This window comes from Microtus pennsylvanicus, chromosome 5 (genome assembly GCF_037038515.1).
Source record: "Microtus pennsylvanicus isolate mMicPen1 chromosome 5, mMicPen1.hap1, whole genome shotgun sequence".
NCBI lineage: Eukaryota > Metazoa > Chordata > Mammalia > Rodentia > Cricetidae > Microtus > Microtus pennsylvanicus.
Genome location: NC_134583.1, coordinates 26,065,040 through 26,089,045, shown reverse-complemented (window position 1 = coordinate 26,089,045; position 24,006 = coordinate 26,065,040). Strand labels below are relative to the sequence as shown.

General features: G+C 42.9%; 1 protein-coding gene across 7 annotated transcripts in view; it reads left to right on the top strand.

The window, feature by feature from the left end:
* Positions 1-24,006, top strand: part of Ncoa2 (nuclear receptor coactivator 2) — a 223,375-nt gene that overhangs the window by 180,430 nt on the left and 18,939 nt on the right. For 5 of the 7 annotated variants that reach the window (XM_075971390.1, XM_075971393.1, XM_075971391.1 and 2 more), the window contains 8 exons: positions 365-466; positions 1,130-1,273; positions 4,851-4,998; positions 6,633-7,902; positions 13,376-13,586; positions 14,834-15,040; positions 17,731-17,946; positions 20,773-20,902. In XM_075971390.1, coding sequence (XP_075827505.1) covers positions 365-466; positions 1,130-1,273; positions 4,851-4,998; positions 6,633-7,902; positions 13,376-13,586; positions 14,834-15,040; positions 17,731-17,946; positions 20,773-20,902 — 2,428 coding nt within the window. The remainder of the gene's footprint in view (positions 1-364; positions 467-1,129; positions 1,274-4,850; positions 4,999-6,632; positions 7,903-13,375; positions 13,587-14,833; positions 15,041-17,730; positions 17,947-20,772; positions 20,903-24,006) is intronic. The other 2 variants (XM_075971395.1, XM_075971396.1) reach the window with 1 other exon arrangement.

Sequence of the window (24,006 nt, the reverse complement as noted above, 5' to 3'; positions counted from 1 at the left end):
CTCCCGCAGAACCTGAAGCCAAGAAGCAAACTCCTGATCAATAGTATCCTATTTTAGTTTAGTTTTTTTTTTTTTGCTTTGCTTTATTATAAATTTTGTTTTTACACTCAGTGACTTAGCAAGAATGGAGCCCATCTTGACGCCACCGTTTCTAGTCGGTGCCTTTTAGTTTGTCGGTGGACTCCCAACACATGTGCTCTGAGGCTTCGGCATCTGTCCTCCGCTCCACCTCACCCAGCAGCTGCCACCCACCAGAGCCTAGAGCCTGGCAGAGGGTCATGACAACACCCGCTGATTTCCAAGGCTATGCTGTCATAGATATCAGAGTTGATTTGATCATATTAACAACTGTGTCCTGTTTAAGATTTGCAGTCCTGCTTGATTTGTGTGGCACGAAGAGTCCCCATGAAGGAAAGACCAGCCCTTCCCTCATCAGAGAGCTTTACCACCCGCCAAGACCTCCAAGGTAAATCCTTGTCAAAGAAGACAAAAGCAGTCATTTTAGAACACCCAGCTGCCTAGATACAAGGACTGTCCCTGAGAGACCATGGTGTTGAGAAGCTGTGGTAGCCATGACTGCTGGGGTGGGAGTGCTGAGGGAGGGGCAGAGGAGCACAGAGAGGCAGACTGCCTTCACTGGGTTTCTTACTGGAGGTGAATCTGTGCTGCCAGCTCCAAACAGCAGGCTTTCCATTTCTGCAGCTTTCTCTGTGTGGCCAACCAACCTCAGATCAAAATGATTCAATTTTTAAAATTTGAATTGTTCTGAATATAATATTAATTAGCAGTGATTTAAAAGTATTGGGGGAAAGGGGAAGCTAGGCGTGATAGCACATACCTAAAACCAATCCAGGGCAAGGCCAGCCTAAGCTGGATAATGTGTCCCAAATTAGAATGGGCTATATAGAAATTAATAAAATAAAAAATACACAGGAAGATAAAGAGTGACCTCTCTATCCTGCTTCATTTTACATAAGAAGCTTTAGTGCCCGTGCATTTTAGTATCCATGGAGTCTGCAATGAATCCCCACAGATTCAGGCAATGACTCTGAGTAAGTAGATGGATTCCTAAGTTTTATTTGTTTCTTTAGAAAATGGACATAGTAAATGTAATGCCATTATCTCGTAGGCAAGATCACTTCTCTGGACACCAGTACCATGAGAGCTGCCATGAAACCGGGCTGGGAGGATCTGGTGAGAAGATGCATTCAGAAGTTCCACACACAGCACGAAGGGGAGTCTCTGTCCTACGCGAAGAGACATCATCACGAAGGTAGGCCTGTGCAATTCACTTGATAGGAACCTTTTTTAAAGATTTATTTATTTATTATATATACAGTGTTCTGTCTGTCTTGTATGTTTGCTGCCCCAAAGAGGGTACCAGATCTCATTATAGATGGTTGTGAGCCACCATGTGGTTGCTGGGAATTGAACTCAGGAACTCGGGAAGAGCAGTCAGTGCTCTTAACCTCTAAGCCATCTCTCCAGCCCATTAGGAACTTTCTTTAGTTGCTTGTGAGGATGGTTCACCCAGAAGATTCCTGAGGCTCGTCTCCCAGAGTTTCTGTGTCCTGTTCTGGTGCTGGCCCAATGAACAAAAGCCGATAGTGTCACAAAGATGATCAAAAATGGGGAAGGTCATTTTCTGTGATCCTCATACTTCTAGATGTATGACAAGACAACAAAGTTCTATGTAAACTAAGGAAACAAGATCCTGTTCCTAAGAGCTGTCTAGAAGGAGGAACAGATGAAATTCGCAAGAGTGAACAAATCCCAAACTCTCTCAAGGTACAAACAGCAGACTCCAGATGTTTCCAGAAGGCCCAGAGGCAGCATGGCCTGCTCTGGTCACAGACTAAAAGGACAGGGGAAGTAAACCAGACACTTCAGCCGTCTCCCAGTGCATTCGACCCTTAAAGAACCCTACCTTGGCCTTGTTCTTTGTTGTTTCGTGAGGTGGACATCTCAGCCCCGTGCCCCCCTCACTCCCTGGAGACTCAGGCAGGGGAAGTGACTACTAGCATCTGAGCATGCATACAGCGTCAGCTGAGGACATCTGCAAGCTACACACCCACCCTGGTGGGCATGCTGCCGTGTTCTCCTGAAGTCGCGTTTTCTCCAACGCATTTTGATTTTCTTTAGAACAACTGAAAACAAAGAAAAGAATTCTTTTAACTTTACCAAAAGCTGAGTGGGGAAAGAGGCTGGGCAGCCCGCAGTTGGTCAGCACGGGCTCCGCGGCACATGAGAGACCATGGCAGAGTCAGGCACCTCAGACCTCAGCATAGGCAGTAGTAACGAGTTTGTGGGAAATGGAGCAGTAGCTTGTCATCGGTTTAGTGTGCATCTGTGAACTTGGCTTTTTAACTAGAAAGATTTGTACATTGAAGCTTTCTGCTTTTGAGGCCACTTAATGAAGAAGCACAGACATGGTAAATGGACTCTTGCTCCCATTTGCTCCCACATCTGTATCTTTATTTATCCTAATTTCATAAAAAGAATAATCAAACTTTGCATACCTTCCGACATTGTTCTTACAATTAGAGTAAGAGAAAATATAGATGTTATATTTGACAGAAATCAGTATTTAACCTACTGTTTACCTTAAGATAATGGCCTGGAATAAAAACAGAAAGAGCGACCCTTAGCAAGCATGTTCAACATCCCTGGATCCTGAATGCCTTTCATTTATTATTATCATTATTCATTTATTATTTTTATTATTTATTATGCTGAATGCCTTTCATTCCCTACCTTCCTGGTTCCTTACAAGGGAGTTTATATCGATGTACCAGGTAGTATACCAAGTTTAGAGGGATAGGACCCACTGGAAGGAAGCTGAACATAGATATACAAAACAGGTAATGCCAGAGCCCACGAAATATCTCAAGAGTGCTTGCCAGTAAGACATGAGGACCTTAGCTCAGATCCCCAAGAATTCATAGAAAAAAACAGGTATGGCTGTATGCTTGCTCATCTGTAACACCTGCACTGTGAAGGGGAGACATGATTGCTAGGGCTTTCTAGGCACACATAGGTACACACGCATCGCATATACACACTCATATATACCCACACAAAAATGAATATATAAATAATAATTTTTTTTAAAGAAATGGGTAATACCAGAGGTTTTCAACTGCACCAAATAGAAACCTGCTTGAAGGTTTTCTTTGAGTTTGGAAGTATTCTGAATGACTGAGCTGTTCGCACATTGCTCCTTAGCAATGGAAGATCTTTAGAGATCACAACCAAGGTCAGAAGAAATCTGAAATTATAAGCCTCTAAGAATGTGAGTCCTTTACACAGCAGTATTTCTGCTACCTACAGACAGACTCGTGCTTATTTTGCAGAACATCACACACATAGAATAGTAACTGATTCCCAGTATGGCCACTTCAGAATCCGTGCAGGCAGCAGCTGATAGCAGTCAGACGTGTCCCTGTATCTTATATTTTGTCTGACTAAGGCTGTAGAAGGCACCTTGATAAACTCAAAATGAATCTTTGAAGTCAAAATCCTACCTCCTTTGCCTGCAGTTCTCTCTAACATGGTGAATGTGCTTGGTCACTTCGGGGCTAGTTGTTCAGCCCACAAAATACTAACAATTATGTACCAGACACCTGGTAGTTTTCTTAAATTATTTACGAAGAAACTGATTTTATCACTATTTTTTTTCTCAATTGAAATCATCTCTTTATATGTCATGTTCATTTTAAAGTATAAAACAGTTCAGTCAGGCCATAAATCTCAAGATTATTCTAAGAGAAACTACATCAAACCAGTTGATTTGCTTTGTATTTCTTGTCTTTAAAATAGAAGTATCAGACCTTTATCTATAAGGTAAAGTGGTTATTCTTGCTAAGATCTGCAAGTGGCTTTCGGTTTTGTTTGCCTTTTCTTCTGAAAGATGAAGATTTTTACCTTTACTCCTGTTGCCCTGTGAGAAACAAAATTGAGGAAATGCAGTATGATGTGAAGGATTGAATAGGTCAGCTCAAGATGAATATTCAGATAACATCCATAAATCTTATCCTGTTATTTACACTGTAAAGGGAATCAAAAGGCAGATCGTGCTTAGAGAAACCGTGGTTTGTGGTTGTGGTGCTGTTGTGGTGTTTTTTGACATTGTTAAGAAATTACAGAAAGACTTATTTTGACCTGATAAACCGTTTACACTCACTTTTCCCCATAATGATGATCTTAAAAAGAGCAATTTAAGCCGGTCGGTGGTGGCAAACGCCTTTAATCCCAGCACTCGGGAGGCAGAGGCAGGCGGATCTCTGTGAGTTCGAGACCAGCCTGGTCTACAAGAGCTAGTTCCAGGACAGGCTCCAAAACCACAGAGAAACCCTGTCTCGAAAAACCAAAAAAAGAAAGACCACACACACACACACACACACAAAAGAGCAATTTAGGGGCTGCTTAGATGGCACAGAGAGAGGCTAAGAGCACTGGCTGCTCTTCTGGAGGACCCAAGTTCAGTTCCCAACACTTCCATGATGGCTCACAACAATCTGTACCTCTAGTTCCACTTACATGTATTTGGGCAAAACACTCACATGCATAAATAAAACTTAAAATAAAAATAAAGACAAGTCTTAAAAAAATAAAGGGCAGTTTTCAAGCTGTTATTCTTTGTCATATAAAAAACTTCATTGCTGGTATTTTGAGTGAAAAGTAAATGTGCTTTTAAAATGGATGTTTTAATACCATGATGCTTTATAACCTGTGCTTTTTTAGCATGCTCGTAGGAAACCTCATGAAATTTATCACTATTATGTCTCAATAGTCCTCCCCTGCTCCACTTTTCCTGATTCATGTTTTTCTGTTTTCTTTTTTGCCTACAGTTCTGAGACAAGGCTTGGCATTTAGTCAAATCTACCGTTTTTCTTTGTCCGACGGCACTCTTGTTGCTGCACAGACGAAAAGCAAACTCATCCGTTCTCAGACAACTAACGAGCCTCAGCTTGTAATATCCTTACACATGCTTCACAGGTAATTGTCCACTAAGCCTCAGTTTCCCTTCCCTGGTGGAGAGAAATGCATGAACAATATGCTACCATATAGCTAGCCCCTCGGGTTCCATGGACTCATGTTCTTTTACTATGGCGTTATAAACTGTAAATGAGATTGTTGTTAATTCTTGGTAAAACCAGCAAAGTCAGGCTGCCCTTTATACTTAACACTAAGAACACAGGGATTTTGTTGGGCCTTTAATCTCAGTACTTGAGAGGCAGAGGCAGGTATTTGAGAATTGGAGGCCAGCCTGGTCTGTGTAGCACACTCTAGAACAGCCAGGAATGCAAAGAAAAGACCTGTCTCAAACAAAAGAACACAGGGCTTGCTTTCACCCTCCTATTACACTCAAGAAGGGAAATTCCCAGGGGTCACCACAGATGAGATCAGGAAAATTGAAGCTAGTGCTAAGATTTATAATCCTGTGTGCTTAAACTTTCAAATGTATATTCTTAGATGACTTTTGATTTTTGTTCTAGTGTTTAGATTTCCTCCTCACAATAGACTCTAAATTGAATGGTAATAACCACTTCTATAGTAAAGAAAGAAAATTGAATGTTGATTTTAAATAAATGTCATAGAGCATATTGTTTTAGATACTCATTTAGGAAAATGATTGAATTTCAGATTCTATAAATGTTTATGTATGTGCTATGGGGAACTTTATGAGGAGCTGCTAGGATGTGTATACAGTTGCTCTGCTTAAAGAGTCCCATTTTATTGAACTTCTCAATGATTTTGCTTCTAGTACAGGAATAAAAAAATCAGGCAACTGTAGTTTCTAACTGTTAGTAAATCAGACCTCAGATTGAGGCTGTGTAAAAGTGATTATAGAGATGGCACATTTCACCGCCCCCCCTCATACACACCTCAACTGAAGCTGATGTTTGACAATCAGTGAACATATTTGGTAACTCATAACAGCTGCCAAGGCTGAAACAGAAGCTCATGGGGCTCGGGAGACCTACTTGTAAGCATCAGTTAGGGAGACAGATTGGACTTTTCCTGGAATGGGGACAGTTCAAATCACAGACTGTGCCATCCCAGGACCCCTCCACAGTGCATTCTGTCTTCCTCTAGCCTACGGTGTCTGCGGAGAGGCCTTGTATCTGTTATACAAGGGAAATAATTTCTACTGCCTCTGAACTGGCCATCTCTAACAACTCAGGGCCTCTAGCCACCTTGAACAACATGGCAGCTCTAAGACTCTGAAGGCATACAGACGTCCTCACTGTTGGGAGCTGAAATTTGTGCTCTTTAAGGCTGTACGAGCTCTCAGTTTTTCATGAGGAAGATACATAATTGGAATCTTTTCTAATATCCTGTTTGCTTGTTGAAATTTCAATATGGAAGTAGTTGAATTTAACACACACACACCCTTCAGCAAAACCACAGACATCTTGATGAGTTGCCTGAGAAACATCTCTCTTGTTCCAGAACTGTACGTGTTCAGTCTAGTCTGTAATTGCAGGTGTTTTCATCCAAGTCTTGCCTATCCCTTAGAGGTAGTCTGCTTTTGTAAAGAAAAGAGACCCTACCATTTTTAAAATTAATAACAATTTGCTGGGGTTTTTTTTTCCTTTTATCTTATATATGTTTCTTTCCTCATACAGAGAGCAGAATGTATGTGTAATGAATCCGGATATGACTGGACAAGCGATGGGGAAGCCATTGAATCCAATTAGCTCTAGCAGCCCTGCCCATCAGGCCATGTGCAGTGGGAACCCAGGTCAGGACATGACCCTCAGTAGCAATATAAATTTTCCCATGAATGGCCCAAAGGAACAAATGGGCATGCCTCTGGGCAGGTTTGGTGGTTCTGGGGGCATGAACCATGTATCAGGCATGCAAGCAACCACTCCTCAGGGTAGTAACTATGCACTCAAAATGAACAGTCCCTCACAAGGCAGCCCCGGCATGAACCCAGGGCAACCCACCTCCATGCTCTCACCACGGCATCGCATGAGCCCCGGCGTGGCTGGCAGCCCTCGCATCCCACCCAGTCAGTTTTCCCCTGCAGGAAGCTTGCATTCCCCTGTGGGAGTTTGCAGCAGCACAGGAAATAGCCATAGTTATACCAACAGTTCCCTCAATGCACTGCAAGCCCTCAGCGAGGGCCATGGGGTCTCATTAGGGTCATCGTTGGCTTCACCGGACCTAAAAATGGGCAATTTGCAAAACTCCCCAGTTAATATGAATCCTCCCCCACTCAGCAAGATGGGAAGCTTGGACTCCAAAGACTGTTTTGGACTTTATGGGGAGCCATCAGAAGGTACAACTGGACAAGCAGAGACCAGCTGCCATCCTGGAGAACAAAAGGAGCCCAATGATTCCAGCATGCCCCAGGCGGCCAGCGGGGAGAGGGCCGAGGGACACAGCCGGCTACATGACAACAAAGGGCAGACCAAACTTCTCCAGCTGCTGACCACCAAGTCTGACCAGATGGAGCCTTCGCCCTTGCCCAGCTCTTTGTCAGACACAAGCAAGGACTCTGCGGGTAGCTTGCCTGGGCCTGGGTCAACACATGGCACCTCGCTCAAGGAGAAGCATAAGATTTTGCACAGACTCTTACAGGACAGTAGCTCCCCTGTGGACTTGGCCAAGTTGACAGCAGAAGCCACAGGCAAAGAGCTGAGCCAGGAGTCCAGCAGCACAGCTCCTGGGTCAGAAGTGACTGTCAAGCCAGAGCCAGTGAGCCCCAAGAAGAAAGAGAATGCACTACTTCGCTATTTGCTCGATAAAGATGATACTAAAGATATTGGTTTACCAGAAATAACCCCCAAACTCGAGCGACTGGACAGTAAGACAGATCCTGCCAGTAATACGAAACTAATAGCTATGAAAACTGTGAAAGAGGAGATGAGCTTTGAACCCAGTGACCAGGTGAGTTTTCTAATGTCTTCTCCCAGTGCTCTCATCTGCATCATAGATTTTTCTCCAAGGTGACAATTTGTGACTCAGGAAAAATAGTATTTTTGTTTGCAGTCCGTATCTTGTACCAGTTAATTTGCGTGAAACTGATTTCTCCACACTCCCCCAGCAGACAGTGACAAGAGTACCAGGGGCTTAGAAGGCTGTGTAGCTTGCCTCTCTGACATTCAGCCCTCGCACTGTAAGCCAGAGCAGCTGTGGACATGGAGGAAGTGAGCGTGCTTGTGCTCTGGTGGCTTTGCTTAGAGACCCAGAGGGAAACAGTTATGATGGGCACGAAGTAGTCTTTAGAACTGGGGAGGGTATGAGCAATAAATGGTAGATTTATCCTTAGGCCATCGGGCATACATTAACAGGGGTGGACAGGATAAAATGCAGGCTGGCAACAGATAGCTGACCCCTAAGTTGGTGACAGTCACTGTCCTAGTCTCAGGCTTGGTCAGAGCAGACTTGAGTATCTATCTACCTCTCTCTGACTATAATCAGAATTTAACTGGTTCTCATACCCAGTGAAGACCCTTCTGCCTCTCTCTTCTCTCCATGAGCCCTTCTGGAGAGATGTAGAAGAGTCTCATTGACCGTAGGTTACAAAAAAGCATAAGAGAAAGTGGATGGGAGGAGAAAGTTACCACGGCCATTATGTATCAATTCCAAACGGAATAATGGGTTGTTTTCTCTCCTTCACATCTTCAAAAGGTAACATCTTGAAGATAGTCCAGGATACCCGAAGTAATGTGCAGAATCGTCTTTTTTTTTTTTGACAAAAAGCAGTTCTTGTAATTATACACTATGATCCACTGTAGAATACTACAGCCAGACTAATTAACATAATATATCACCTCATATGCTGGTCATTTTGTGATACAAATATTTAAAAACAAACTACTCTTCAATATGCATTGTTAGTGTTGCCACCACCTTGTACAACAGATCTCCGGAGTGTTTGATTCCTCGCCAGCACTTAGGCCCCAGCCCCTCAGCCGTTCTAGACAGTACTCAGTGATGAGAAGAGCCCCCAGGGAGATGCAAACCACTGATATTTTCACTTAGTTAAAAGCAAGTGATAGGTCATTTCAGCTGTGGTGGTGGGATCTCTGACTGCACGTTAGTGACCCAGCCTAGCCTTCCCCAGTCCCTGACGGTGGCTGTCCTGTCTGGCAGTGGCAGACTCTTTGTGAGTCATGATTGGTTAAGCAGTGAGGAAATCACAAGGGCCTTTCTCCTTAAAATTGCCTATAGTTTGCCCTTGAAAGTTGGGCTGCAAGTCGGAAAGTAGTGTGTCACCAACCTCAAGAGAGCCAGACCCTCATGTCACGTTGTGCCTGTGAGCCCCTGAATCCACAGAGGCTGGATTTGGGTGGCAGTCTGGATGACAAAGGCCATGTGCTCCTCAAACCAGTCCCTGCTAGCCAGGCAGGCTCTGAGCAGTTGATGTCGATGGCTGCCGCTGATGACTGCCACTGATGACATGGGAAGGAGACTAGAATCACGTTAGCATTAGTGATTGATCCTGAAAATTGGGCCCAGCACAAGGTTCTGTACATCAGCAGAATAATTCATATTGTTTTAGATAATGCTGTGAAATTGTGAGCAGAGGACCAAGACACAGCAGGAAGTTAATTGCGGTGTCTTGTGTGATTGACAGGTGTGTTTGCATCTTTTTGAGTTTACTGGATTAGGTAAGGCAGAGGTAGTGGCAGTTCCAAGTGGTGTCTGAACATGCTAGGGGGCAGATTCTGGACTCAGGAGATCCACTGAAGCCCCTCCCTCCCTCCAGAGACAAACTGTTATGTCTCAGGCCTCAGACCCTAGGGACTGAGAGGGACAAAGCAAGGGATCACTATTTGTCATCACCTTGTCCGGGTATGTTTTCACTAAAGTCAGACGAGAAAAGTTTGGGGATTTTTTTTTGGGGGGGAGGGGGTGGTTTTTATTTAAGAGAAATTATTTCTAAGTAAAATTATCTGAGAAACAAAGAATAGTGTATAGTCAATATAAATATGTTGATTGAAGATTAATAAAGGCAGGGTCCACAGGTGTGCGGGAGCGCACATACACACACACACACAGAGGAATTATATTTTCCTTAATGGAATCTAGCCCCTTGCTCACTCACCTTCTTGCTACTCTCTCCCAAACACCATCTAAAGTACATCTTCACAGGGCCATTTCAGCGTCAAAAACAGCAATGAGAAAAGTTACCACAGGAAGTATGTTTCACCTAAATTTAGATCAGAGTTAGCATGAGAGAGAAAAAAAAAGTGATTCTCTCACCTCAGCTCTCCTTCCTTCTTCCCTAAGGAGGAGATCTCCTGCCACCTGCTGTCCAGGTTCGTTAGATTTTCAATTCAGAGATATAGAATTAAGTAAGCAAAAACAGATAGGAAGCCTGGATTGACTGTCTCATTTTGACTCGGAAAAAAAAAAAACTGTGTGTCTTTAATGTATTACTAGCTTTTTAAGGTCAGGAAGTACTTTGGTGGCGCGTATTATTGTAACTAAAATAGCATTTAAAAATAGGGTGGATCATTTAAACAAGATGTTTCTACGCCATTTCCTACCAAACAGGAAACAGAAACATTTCCAGTGTGTTTACTGCCGTAAGTCGTGTGTTATTTACACAGTGGAGTGTGGCTGGCATTCAGCCTAGCGACTCTTCACTCCTGTGTTCTCCTGCTGCTCTGCTTGACTCCATTAGGAAGGCAAACCACATTTTAAACTGGGAGTGCCCGGGAGTTACCCTCCAGATACAGTAGAATTCCTTCACAGTTCTCTGCTGAGCAAATAGTATAATACTGTATTTTTTATTTAAAATAGTTTCAAGAGGTACTTTGTAATTAATGGGCATGCCGTGTCATTAACTCATGTGGTCCTTTATTTCCTTCAGAGAACGAGTTGAGTTGACACAAAAATCATAAAAACAGAAAATTGAAAACTTAAGGAAATCAAGTCTATTTTTCATTTTGTAGAACTTTTATAAAATCTTTCTGACTCACTTTCTGCCAGAAATAGTTGAAACTAAGTACTCAAATTGATGAGGCTAATTTGAGCATTCAGATAGATGCCTAACTGAAACTTTGAAGTGTCTCTAAGCATTTTTAAGGAAGGCATTGATCTCTTTGTCTTACAAAGAAAATGTTCCTAACAAAGTTGGTAGGGTCTGAAAGACCTTCTGTGGGTTAGAAACTACAAAACTGTAGGTTTTCTCTCAGAAGCATCAAGTTACCACATTTCAGCACTTCTAAAACTTACATGAATAATGAAGAAAGTGCTAAAATCAATCTGCCCAAAGGGTATGGATACGCTGTGATCTATCTCTTTTAAGAATATTTAAAATAAGCTTACAGCCAGGCACAGTGGTGTGCTTCTGTAATCGCAACACCTGGACAGGAGGATTGTAAATTCAAGGTCAGGGGGGAGGGGGATAAGAACTGATAAACAAATCAGTGTTGAATGCATATTGCAAAACTGACAAGGAGTAAAGCCATGTCTCTAAGTTGATGTGCAGCTTGAGATGTTAGCCTGGATGAATTCAGACAGTGTCCAGAGGTGTGAGTCTACAGAACCACGAGAAAAATCCCTACAGAGCTCTCTCATAGGTGTTGTTTCTCAAGTTAGAGCTGTGCTGTTAACGTCCCCCTCTTCCTCCTTTCCTATGTTGGAAATTGACCCCAAGCCTCTCGGACAAGCTAAACCCCACTGAGCTGCATGTACACTCACATAGATACTTGAACTCAGAAATCAAAGCTTGAAAGCTGGTTTAACTTTAATACATATCTTTTTAAAAATAAGGGGTGGATAGCTCAACTCTTAGTTATAAGTTATTTGAGCTAGGCATTTCCCACATATCTATAATCCCAGCACTTAGAAGGTAGAAGAGGGAAGATCAAGAATTAAAAGCCAGCGGGGCGGTGGTGGTGCACGCCTTTAATCCCAGCATTCGGGAGGCAGAGGCAGGCGGATCTCTGTGAGTTTGAGACCAGCCTGGTCTACAAGAACTAGTTCCAGGACAGGCTCCAAAGCCACAGAGAAACCCTGTCTCGAAAAAAAAAAAAAAATTAAAAGCCAGACTTTCATACAGAGGGAGTTGAAGACCAAACTGGGCTATATGAGACCCTGTCTCATTTTTTTTAAATAATTGATTTTAGTTATTCAGATATATCTTAATATATGGATATAATATTATGTGCCTGTGTTGTTAAACTACATGTATTTACGTTTATATATACTTAGCATATTACACAGAAATAGTTTACAAAAGAACCATGGCTAGGCATGGTGGCGCATGCCTTTAATCCCAGCATTAAGGAAGCAGAAGCAAGCAGCCTGGTCTATAGAGAATTCTAGGACAGCCAGAACTGCACAGAGCAGCGGAAAACACACTTACATTATAATTCATAACAGTAGCAAAATTATAATCAGGTATTAGAAACAAAATGAGTTTATGCTGAGAGCAGTGGTGGTGCACACCTTTAACCTCAGCACTCTGATCTCCGTGAGTTCAAGACCCTTTGGGTCTACAGGACAGCCAAGGCTATTCCACAGAGAAACCCTGTCTTGAGGGGAAGGGGGGGGGGGAGCGCGTGCGCGCCATGGTTCTTGTCACTAGAAGTCTCTATAGGCTAGACATGAAACATATGCCTCAGGAGGCAGAACACAACACTGCAAGTTCAAGTCCAGCCTTGATAATAAGTGTATTTTGTTTAAGGCAGTTTACAATTTAGTTTGTCTGGAAGGAAAGAAGGCAAAAAAGGAAAAAGAGGAGGTTAGATCTAGCTAAAATAAAGTAGATCAAGTTAATAAGTGCTGTGTTTGGTCAGCATCAGCTTCTGTATATCTTGTAACCTAAGCTGGTTAATGAGAAAACCACTGTCCTTCAAAACATAAAATAAAAGCAAACAAAAATCGAAATTCAAATTGAAAAAGCAAGACTTAGTTCATGAGTCCTTTAAGCATATTTTACACCAACATCCCCCAAGGGAAATAGTCGTTGTTAATTGGACCATATTTTCACCAGCTTTATTGTTATCTTCGGAAAACATAACCACCAAACCTAGATCCAAACTGTAAGTCACAGTCCAACTCTAGGTAATTGGAGATATACCTACTCATAATTAATGGGGTGGTTTGTATAAAATACAGGGAATATATAAACTGTCAGTAAGTCACGAGATGGGAAACAGCTTTCTTTCGGGTTCTGGTTTCTAGGTGAGGGAGTAGGGCTCAGAGATTGGATTACAGCACTTGGTGGATTCAGTTATGAAAGATGGTTGGTTCATTGCTAGGCATGACATTTGCTCATGCCTGCTTTTTTTTCACTTGGCGGGGTCCCTTTTGATGGTTAGGTCTGTGGCTGCCCATGGTGGGGGTGGGATCCCCTCTTGAAGCATGGGCCTGGATGTACACTTCTGTTTGTTAACTGCAGCCTGGCAGCGAGCTGGACAACCTGGAAGAGATTTTGGATGATTTGCAAAATAGTCAATTACCACAGCTTTTCCCAGACACAAGGCCAGGAGCCCCTGCTGGGTCAGTTGACAAGCAAGCCATCATCAATGACCTCATGCAACTCACCGCAGACAGCAGTCCCGTTACACCTGTTGGAGCCCAGAAAGCAGCGCTGCGAATGTCACAGAGCAGTGAGTATGCGCTGTTACCGGCTTTGCTGAAAAATTTCCCATTTAATCCCCATCAGAAACAGATTATTAAAGTCTGCCTCAGTTTAGTTACTTGGAGGTTTTTTGTGATAAAACAGCACCATCTACTGTCTTGGTCTGTCAGTGTTCAGAAGGATTCTGGTCCTGCTGAGATTTCTCTGCCCACTGCAATAGGAAGGAAGATTCAAGACAGGCATGGTACTGCATGCATGACAGTAATCCCAGGCATGCAGCTAAGATTGGAGGAGGATGAGTTCAGGGCCAACCTGAGCTGCCTAGTGAGACCCAGTCTCAAAGAAGAAATTAGATTATTTTTAAAATTTAATTGTTCAGAAAAGGCTGCTCACAATCAAATGCCTTGCTCTGCCATTTAGGAATCTTATTTTAAATTTGTTTGAGCTAAGTAAAAAATGCTATTCGTTCTGATCCCTTAGACAGCAAACTTGATCCTGGCTGAAGTTTTTAGTTTTGTGTGAGAGAACAGTTTTTCTGTAGCACACCCATGTTTACAGAAAGACAACCTCTTCAGTGCTGGTAAACACAGTGACTATTCCCACCTCAGATAAATGAGCTGGTGCCTAGCACTGTTCTCAAGAAAACAGAGAATGGCTGTCTTTAGAGACTAAATCCTTTCTTACAAGGTTCCTGGCCGTTCTGGAAAAGGGAAAGGAAAGATGAATTTTTGTTTAACCAGGGCAATCACAAAGCTAAAGAACTGAGAGAGTAAGGAAGGAAACACAAGATACTTCTCATTAACCCAAAGAACTAGCAACGAGCACGTGAGGGCTCACAGCTCCTCCTCTCTTTAGAGATCTCAATGGGACTGACTTAGTGAATGGCCAGGTAACTGACCCCAGGAAGGCAGGACTGAGCATGCACGTAATGTCCAATCCCAGCTTTAGTTTTTCTGGATGTTTTATTTCTACCATAGATTACAAAGTCCCTGCCTCTTAATGGGGCCATTGTAGTCTGTTTATAAAGTTAAAAGAAAATGAAGTACTTGATATTACCTAATAAGTCTATTTATTTAGAGTTAGAGCAGAGACCTGTTGATGATCACGTATGCTGCATATATGTTCTGTATGTGACTTGTCTTTCATGTGGGTAGTTGGTCCCTGGTACGCATCTTTGTCATTTTACAGGTGACAGTTTCCGTAAACGCTACTATTGTTAATATTCTTTTTCATTGTCCTTTATTAACCTTCAATTTTCATTTGTTTTCTCCTTAGCTTTTAATAACCCACGACCAGGGCAACTGGGCAGGTTATTGCCAAACCAGAACTTACCACTTGACATCACATTGCAAAGCCCAACTGGTGCTGGACCTTTCCCACCAATCAGAAACAATAGCCCCTACTCAGTGATACCTCAGCCAGGAATGATGGGTAATCAAGGGATGCTAGGAAGCCAAGGAAACTTAGGGAACAATAGCACAGGTAAGGGCTCAATGGACTGGTGCTTATTGGTGGGTTGTGTAACTTAACCGTGTGTTCATGCACATCGGAGTAGTAGAACTTCCCCGGGACGTGTTGGCAGCTGTCTGTTAAGTGCGGGAACCCTACAGAGTCCCTGAGTGTGGCCTGTGGGAAGCCACTCCAGCAGGATGACCAGGTCATCCTTCAACTGCTGCTTTGAGGTTTCTGAACATCAGTCTTGTCCAGACTTCCTTCACTTCCATCCCAGCTGTTGGTCTGAACATGGAAGGGTAAATGGAAGGGCATATGTAAAATAGCTGGATATCCGCAAAAATGTATTGATGTATTTGGAATATTTCAGAATGGAAGTTTAAATCCACCAGTCTTCCACAATTCTAGGTCCTGTTTCCACTCAGGAAAAAAATGAGTTAAAAATGCAGGTCTTTTTGCCTTTTCATTGTAGTCTTAATATGCAGGAGGCTGAGGCTGGAGGGTGACTTGAGCCATAGATTTTTATGTGTTCTGCTTTTGTTTTATTGGCTTTTGTCTTCTGGTTTTCATAGCTTCAGGCCAGGACAAGATTAAATGAGCACATTGGTTTGAGACCACAGCACAGCCCCTATGAAAACTATAATGACTTTTAAGTAGTGGTGGGCCTGGCCCAGCCCAGCAAAAACCTCCAGCCCTGATTGAGGGAGGCTTCCTGGAGATTTAAGAACTTGCCTGTGATCTAGCTGGACCTTGACCTGCTGTAGTTTTCCAATGTCCACACATTCTCCAGGCACATTTCCTAGGTGGTCCCTGCTTCTGCTGCGGTTGCCATAGAAGTCAGGCCTGAACTCACAGCGCCTGGGACGTTGGAACAGTGTTTGTTAAACATCTAGAAGGATGCTAGCTTCCCTCATGAAGAGCTACTCGTAATTTATAGTTTTCTTCCTTTGTCTCAATGACGTATTAGAGACTTGGGCATAGAAATAAGGAGATATTATAAAAAGAACTTAAAGTTGTGGGTGTTTTAGTTCTTTCTTTTTTTAGCTAAGTCTGTAATCCCTGTACATTACCATTTTAGTTAACTGAAGATCAGAGTTCTATTTGCTATCACTGAGATAGAATCATGGGAAACATGAGTTGTACTCTGTCAGTTTATTCAGTCAGCAAGTATTGACTGCTTACTATGTGCCGCACACTGACTGCCTCACTAAACTAGACTCATAAAACAGTGGTTTCATAAAAACCATATTCGCTTTGTCTCTCTTAAATACTGATTTATATAAATACTGTTGAGAAGAGTGGCTGATGACTCACTAGGGTAGCTCCCTACAAAGGATGTTCTGCGTTGTTGGAGGAGTCTTATGTAGGACCCTAGGACTGCGAAGATGGATGGGCTTACCTAAACTGGGCATTCGGACCTACTGGTGCCCAGGCTGTAAAGATCACATGGTGGGCTCCCTCTGCTTCTTAAAACAAATGCCCAAAGGAATAACATCCATTCTCATTGCACTAATAGTTTTGAGTTATAGATAATTTCATCTTCCTGCTGTCTATAATCTTATTATGCTATTTACATAGTAGATAATTTTGAAAAACAAACTACGTTTTCTCCCATAGTATCTTTTTGCAGATTAAAAATAATATAAAATGTTTCATGTGTGTTAATCCTGTCGCAGTTTTTAACTCTGATTACCCTTCACTCTCCACCACCCCAGCACATCCTTGTTTCATGTGAAGAAGGACCCATGTTCTGTGCATATGTTAATTATACCAAATTTGTAGTTGCTTGACCCAAATAAAGTAAATGAAAGGAAGATATATATATGCACTATCTTCATATTCCCTGTGTCAAATATTTCAAAGTAAAGAGATAATCATTTCTGAGGCTACCCTATCAGCAAATATTAGCCAGTTCTTGGCTGTTGCCAACATCCAGGGCATAGACACTAATAGAACAAACCCTAAATCCTGCGTGGTGATGCTGAGTGCTCATTGTTCCGTGTGATCAAATGTGCAGTGTAAAGGGCTCTCTCACACCTGTCCTCACCATTCTGCATCTGCACAGTCAGGAATGCAGTGGTCCAGGAGCCTGGAATCCCTCAGCCTCCAGGACTTTGTCAGAACGGTCTTCAGAATTTACCAAGGGCAGTCTCTTAAGTACTAGGTTCCTTAAGTTTTACCCAATGCCTGTGGTGTGACAGCCTAGCTTAATGGTCGTACAGTGAACATGCCTGCATTTCCCGTTTGTGAGCTCTGATAAACTGAAAGGAATGTGAAGATGGTTAAATCATCCCTAGGCTCTGCGGGATGTTCTCTGGTCAGGGTTGATAATTTTGGAATTGATTGTCAGTTCTTCCCTTGTCCTCCTCGCCTCACCTCCTTTTTGGAAAGTAAGGTTCTGACGTGTGTGTCAGCTAATGTGATTCACTTCCTGAGGAAGGAAGTTGGGGTTATCCACTTGCCGCACCACCTGCTCTCAGTACATATGGGAAGAGTGTTAACTGCTCTTCTGAACCATAGCAAATTTGTGTCATGAAAACTGTAGTAATTGCCATTTCTTACGTCTTAGCCAAGGGCCCACATCTGTCCCAGGGAGGGAGTTGCTGTTAGGCGACAGCAGTTTACTGTCATGGTTTGAGTCTTAGGTAGGTAGGTCTGGTATTTGTTCATGTGCTGTTTTCAATGTCTGCATCTCTCATTTTCCTCTCCCTTGCATGCAGGAATGATTGGCAGTAACACTTCTCGTCCCGCCATGCCTTCTGGGGAATGGGCACCACAGAGTGCGGCTGTGAGAGTCACTTGTGCTGCTACTACTGGTGCCATGAACCGGCCAATCCAAGGAGGCATGATTCGGAACCCAACAGCCAGCATCCCCATGCGAGCCAACAGCCAGCCTGGCCAAAGACAGATGCTTCAGTCTCAGGTCATGAACATAGGTAAGGCAGTGCAGCACTCTCTGCTCTCTTTAGGCGTTCTCGAAAAGGAGTGTCAGCTCATGGGTCCTTCCACACTGGCGTCTGGCTTGTATTGTAGGTGATCCTCTGATGCGAAGCTGTCCTGAGTGGGATTTTGCTAGAACCTTGTAGAATCATAAAGTAATTGCAAAATTTTAATTTGGAGGCAAAATGCATTAGAATATCACATGAATGCTGTACACATGCATACATAAGCGTCCATATGATAGCTTAAAGGTAGAGACAGTTGATGCAGCTGTAATGTCGAACTCTATACACAGTCATCCTGGTCCTCCAAGGCCCTCTAGCCAGGCCGTGAAGTCAGACTCTTTCCCAGGCCTCACCGATGACACGGCCTCTTATCACATCACACAGCACTTTAGGATCTCTAGGATTCTGTTGGAGACAGTTCACATTATTACAGTGAATTTGTGCGTATTTGTCTAGAATATCCTGGTCACCTAAGGCTAAAGGCCTGAAAGGGAGTCGGAAGTAACTCCTCGCGACAAGGGTTTCCTTTCGTACAGGTGAAAATGTGCCGGTATTGATGCAGTAGATGGTTGTACAACTGAACACACTGATACCTACTGGGTGGTACACTTGAAACTTATCTCAGGAAAACTGTTACATTAAAATACTCATGTGCACACCTGTAATCCCAACACTTGGCTGGTGGTGGCAGGAGGATCAGAAGTTCACCATCCTCAGCAACAGAGAGGTCTACTTTGAGGTCTGCTTGAGCTAAAGGAGACCCCATTTCACAGAGAAAAAAGATCAGTGGTCAGAAAACTCCTGCTTGGCATTATTATCTTTAACCACAGGCACAGGACCTTCCTCTGATAGTGTGTATTAGCTCCATTCTGAAAAGCCTGTGTTTGTAAATGTTTGGCAGACATTGCACAGGGAGTACTAACATTCACAGGAAAGTGCAAAATTGTACTGACGAGTAGCAGGCTTCTCTGACATCAGGTTTCCTCCATAGGTATTGCATTGCTGTGTGTATTTTGATTCAATATTTCTGAGAGTGGCGTTCATAATTACATTTCTACATGTGTACTCAAAGTAGTAAGTGATTCCCAAACTTAAATTTGTGTCATTTGAAAATGCTAAATACTCTTTTTCATCTTCCTCTCGGGGAGGCAGCTTTGCTTCTGCCTCTCTCCCAACTTCTCTGCTTGCCCCCTTCTCTGTCTCTTTCTCTCCCCCCTCCTCCTCTCTCTCTTTCTCTCTCCCCCTCTCTCTCTGTCCCCTCCTTCACCCTTCCTCTTCCATAACCCCCTGAATAAACATTCAACCTCACCCTGCATGTCGTGTCTATCCATGTTTCTGTCTTCTGCCCGCCCGCCATGTGTCTCCCTGCCTGGAACCAGCCATTGCTCGGGGACCAGCAGCCATCTCTGCCTGGGGCCCACTGCCTGCTGCCACATGGCCCGCCACAACTGCTCTGAGACCAGCAGCCGTCTCTGCCTGGGACTGGCTGCTCCCAGGGCCCGCTGCCTGCCACCACATGGCCCGCTACCACCATTTGGGACCTACAGCATTTCTGCTGCCTACTGCCACCAGGGATCTTGCAGCATCTTGCAACATTTTTTAAAAAGAACAACAGTCTGAACTTGGGGGCTGGAGAGATGGCTCAGCTGTTAAGAGCACTGACTGTTCTTCCCGAGGTCCTGAGTTCAATTCCCAGCAACCACATGGTGGCTCAAAACCATCTGTAATAAGATCTGGCGCCCTCTTCTGGCATACAGGGAGGCAGACTGCTGTATACATAATAAATAAAAAATCTTAAAAAAAAAAGAAAATGCTAAATATTAAAATGTTAAATATAAACCCAGATTTCTATGAAAAATTAAAGAGACAATTTTATGATATTTATGAAAGTCACAATAATGGATCTTGTATGTAGAAATTTTTGTTTGTTTTCCAAGACATAATTTCTCTGTGTAGCTCTGGCTGTCCTGGAACTCTCTCTGTAGACAAGACTGGTCTTGAACTCACAGGGATCTACCTGCCTTTGGCTCCTGAGAGCTAGGATTAAATGTGTGTACTTGGTGTATATAAAAATTTAATTTATTTGCATTCCTCGCTGAAGGGCATCTCATTTTTGAAACCTTCCAATATGTCTCTGTAAGGCTTAGCATGCAGCTGAATTTCTCTAGTTGTGAATAAGTTCAACAAAGCCATCAATTCAGCCCAACAAAAAAATTGTCTGTTGTAGTAGAGGTCATTGGTACACAGTGATGTGTAAGGTCATGCTGTTTTAGAGCCACAGAAGGAAGTGTGTCTGAGTGTGCGCCCTGAAGTACGACTAGTGACAGCTCGGGTGCACATGGGCTAGGCCAGTGCTTCTGTTCTGCAAGGCCTGGCCCAGGTCCTCTTCACTCCTGTCTTCTGTAGGATTCAGTGTGGAAGTGAGTTGGAAATTGTGTACAAGCTATTGCACAAATGTTAAACCATGGCATGAAAACATAATTACATTAATATATACTTACTGATTTTGTGATATTTTAAAAATGAGTTAGTGTTTTCTGTATGTACCATACAAACAAAAGCTTTAAGAGAATGGGGATCCCTGCTATTACTGCTGATGTGGACATGCCCTAAGGTAGGTGGCATTAACCTTATTTATTGGTTTCATTTGTATGTCACACCAGAACTGTATGGTCTGATTACTGTTACTGATTCTTCCTTCTCATTTTCCATAACCAGCATTTTATTTGCTATTATACAATAAAAGTGTGTGCTTTCTCAATCATAAGATAGAAGATTTTAGGTTTTCTTTTTTCTTTCTCCTCCCTCTTTTTTTAGGGCCTTCGGAGTTAGAAATGAACATGGGAGGACCTCAATATAATCAACAGCAAGCTCCTCCAAATCAAACTGCCCCGTGGCCTGAGAGCATCTTGCCTATAGACCAGGCATCTTTTGCCAGCCAGAACAGGTGAGTCTGAGTACCAGGAGCATTGGGAGGAGCATTAGCTTATGGCTCTTGGGCTCTGTTAGTTGTTTCCAGACCTGCATAGCAATTCTTTCTGAATGGACGGTGCTTACCAAGTTGTTATTTCTTCAGACCAAGTCATTCACTAGGCAGGAAAAGGAAGATACAAACGTCAGCATGACTGGGCATGCCTTTACACAACTGACAACTTACTTGGGGGGAAAATGATGTGTTTGTGCTAAGTGTAATTGGCAGTGGGGCAGTGGGGCCTTGAGAGAAATAACCTTGTTTCAGTAGCTCATCCAACAAGGCTGGCAAAGTTTCAGAGTCTTAGAAAAACTCAAAGGGGCAGAATAGCCCAGTGTGCATGGCAGAGCAGCACCCTGCCGGCTCAGGGGTTGCAGGTATGTGTAGGGTAACAGGAAATTATCTCATTTTGTGTTGTGTATTTTACCACAATTAACAAAAAGATAGGGGCACCTCCCTCCCTCTCAGGATCTAGCTAGAAAGTGTGGTCCTCACCCCTTCTTTTTGCAAAGATAGAGACTATTACAGAAAACCACAACCAAGCACAGTGCAGGTGTGGAGCCAGGCCCAGTGGATACATCTTCAAAACAACTCCCACTCAGAAGGCTCCGGGGACATTGTGAAAGAGGACAGAAAGATTCTGAGATCCAGAGGATCAGGAGTTTGCTGTGAGGGTGAGTCTCCTGATAGTATCAGAAGGTGTGTCCATAAAGTCTTGCCAGCACAACTGCCTAAGCATGAGCTGGACAAGGACATTCCAAAGTGAGTGGGAGAAAGACCACTAGGCCTCAAGACCACAGAACTGTGGGCAACTGAGGAATGCTGATCAGGAAAAATAGTCTCCAGGGAAGAGCACACGAGCTAGTATCCAATACGTATGAAAGCATACATACAAGTAACATGATACAGACTAGGCAGTTTATATTTAGGAATACATGAGCTATGATTTTGAAATGGCAAGGAAGATGTGTGGGAGGGTTTGAAAGGAGAAGTGAGATAATTAAAATAGGAGCTAGTAAGCTAACAAACACTGTTGCTAAAGTGCTTGTTGCATGAGCATGAAGACCTGAATCCAGAGTCCAGAACTCATTTAAAAAGCCAATTGTAGCATGCATTTGTAATCCCTGCACTGGGGAGGCAGAGACAGGAGGGTCCATGGGGCCCAGGGGCCAGCTAGTCTAGCTTAGTCTGTGAGACCTTGTCTCAGAAAATAAGGAAGGATACCTGACGTTGACCTCTGGCATCCATGTCTCTCTCTGTCTCTCTCTGTCTCTCTCTGTCTCTCTCTCTCTCTCTCTCTCTCTCTCTCTCTCTCTCTCTCTCTCTCTCTCTCTCACTCACTCACTCTATTCCTAGCACTCAGAGGCAGAGGCAGGCAGATCTCTGAGTTCTAGGCCAGCCTGAACTACAGAGCAAATTCCAGTACAGCCAAGTCTACACAGAGAAACCCTGTCTTCAAAGAACAACAACAAAAAACAAAAATAAAGACAAAAACAAAACTTGCAGTCCTTCTGCCTGGGCCTCCCAACTGCAGGGATCACAGATGTATGCCCCCATGCTAGGCTTTAATAAACTGTCTTGAACAGTTCTAGAAGACTTTAACCATCTTATGTTTATGTACCTTGCTTCTCTGTCTTCTCAATTCTTTGTAGGATTCTGACAATGTATGTCAGACCTCTTTATTTCATCCATATATTATTGTTTTGTTTTTTAAAATTTGTGTGTGCGCCTCCATGAGTTTACACGTTCCACGTCCCTGCAAAGCCCTTGAGCTTCCATGTATCACCTGATGCGGGTGCTGGGACTGAGTGCAGGTCTCCTGCCATTCTGCCGTCTCTCCTGCTTCTCTTTTCTCTCTCTTTTCTTTAAACTTTTTTTTTAAATAAATGTGTTTGTGTGTGCATGCAAGTGCATGTGTGTACGTGAATACACGTGGAGGTGAGAGAGCAACTTTTGGAAGTCAGTCACTGTGGGTTTCTGGTGACCACACTGAGATTGTAAAGCTTGGCAGCAAAACTCTTTTTACATGCTGAGCCATATTGAAGTCTCTATTTTGCATATTTCTCTTCATTTTTCCTGTGTTTTAGATAGTTTCACTATGTAGCCCTAATATTTCTTAATTCATGTAGTTTTCATAATTTGATTTTCATATATACTATTCAGTATAATTTACTTTTATATTATCTTGTATATTATCTTTAGCTATATTAAATATTTTTCATTTTTAACAGTTGCTTGCCTAGTCATTTTTTATAGACACTCGTGGCTTGCTTGTTTTTTTATGATTCCATCCTTGTGCCTTCATAGTTATTATCTAAATTTCTTGATCCAGTGCTTCCAGCACACTAACATACAGGTTTATGGGCAGTCTAAGTCCAAATATTGAATTTCACCCATGGTTGCCTGTTTCCCTGAATTTTTGTTGTCTTTTGTTTTAATTTTTGCATATTTGCCACATTTTAGTTTATTGTAATTAGGAAAACTATACAAATGGAAGTCACTGTGACATCCATACACGGATATGTCATTCCCTGCTCATTTCTCCCCACCCTTCCTGCTTCCCTTGGTCAGTGGGATACCTGCGTTCTAAGCTGAGGGTGCTTCCCTAGAGAGGCTCACACTGGTCTCCTGGACAGTGCACGCTGTTTTATTGGGTGGCTTTGAGGTCGCCTACCTCAGTCTCTCTATCTCTCTATCTCTGATTGTATATTGTTCCTGAGAATCCTTGCTGTCCTGGTTACTGTAGGCAAAGAGCATCACATAACCACAGTGACACTACAGGCAATGACTTTTCAGGGCCCTTCTGAGCTTTGACCCTTATGCCATGGTGGCCCGGTGAATGGGATTATTTGGGGTGGTAACCCAACTATTTCAAGGGAAATGTTTACAGAATACAAATGAATGATAAATAAACAGTAGTGTCTCATAGTTTTTGCATGAAATCAAAGATCAGTTTTTATGGTGATTATTATTAAATTTTATTAAATTCAGATTTTTATTGTTAAACATGCATGAGTTCTACAGCCAGAGACAAAGAATTCTAGGCTCACATGTAGTCCAGTGACGCACCCAGCACTGCT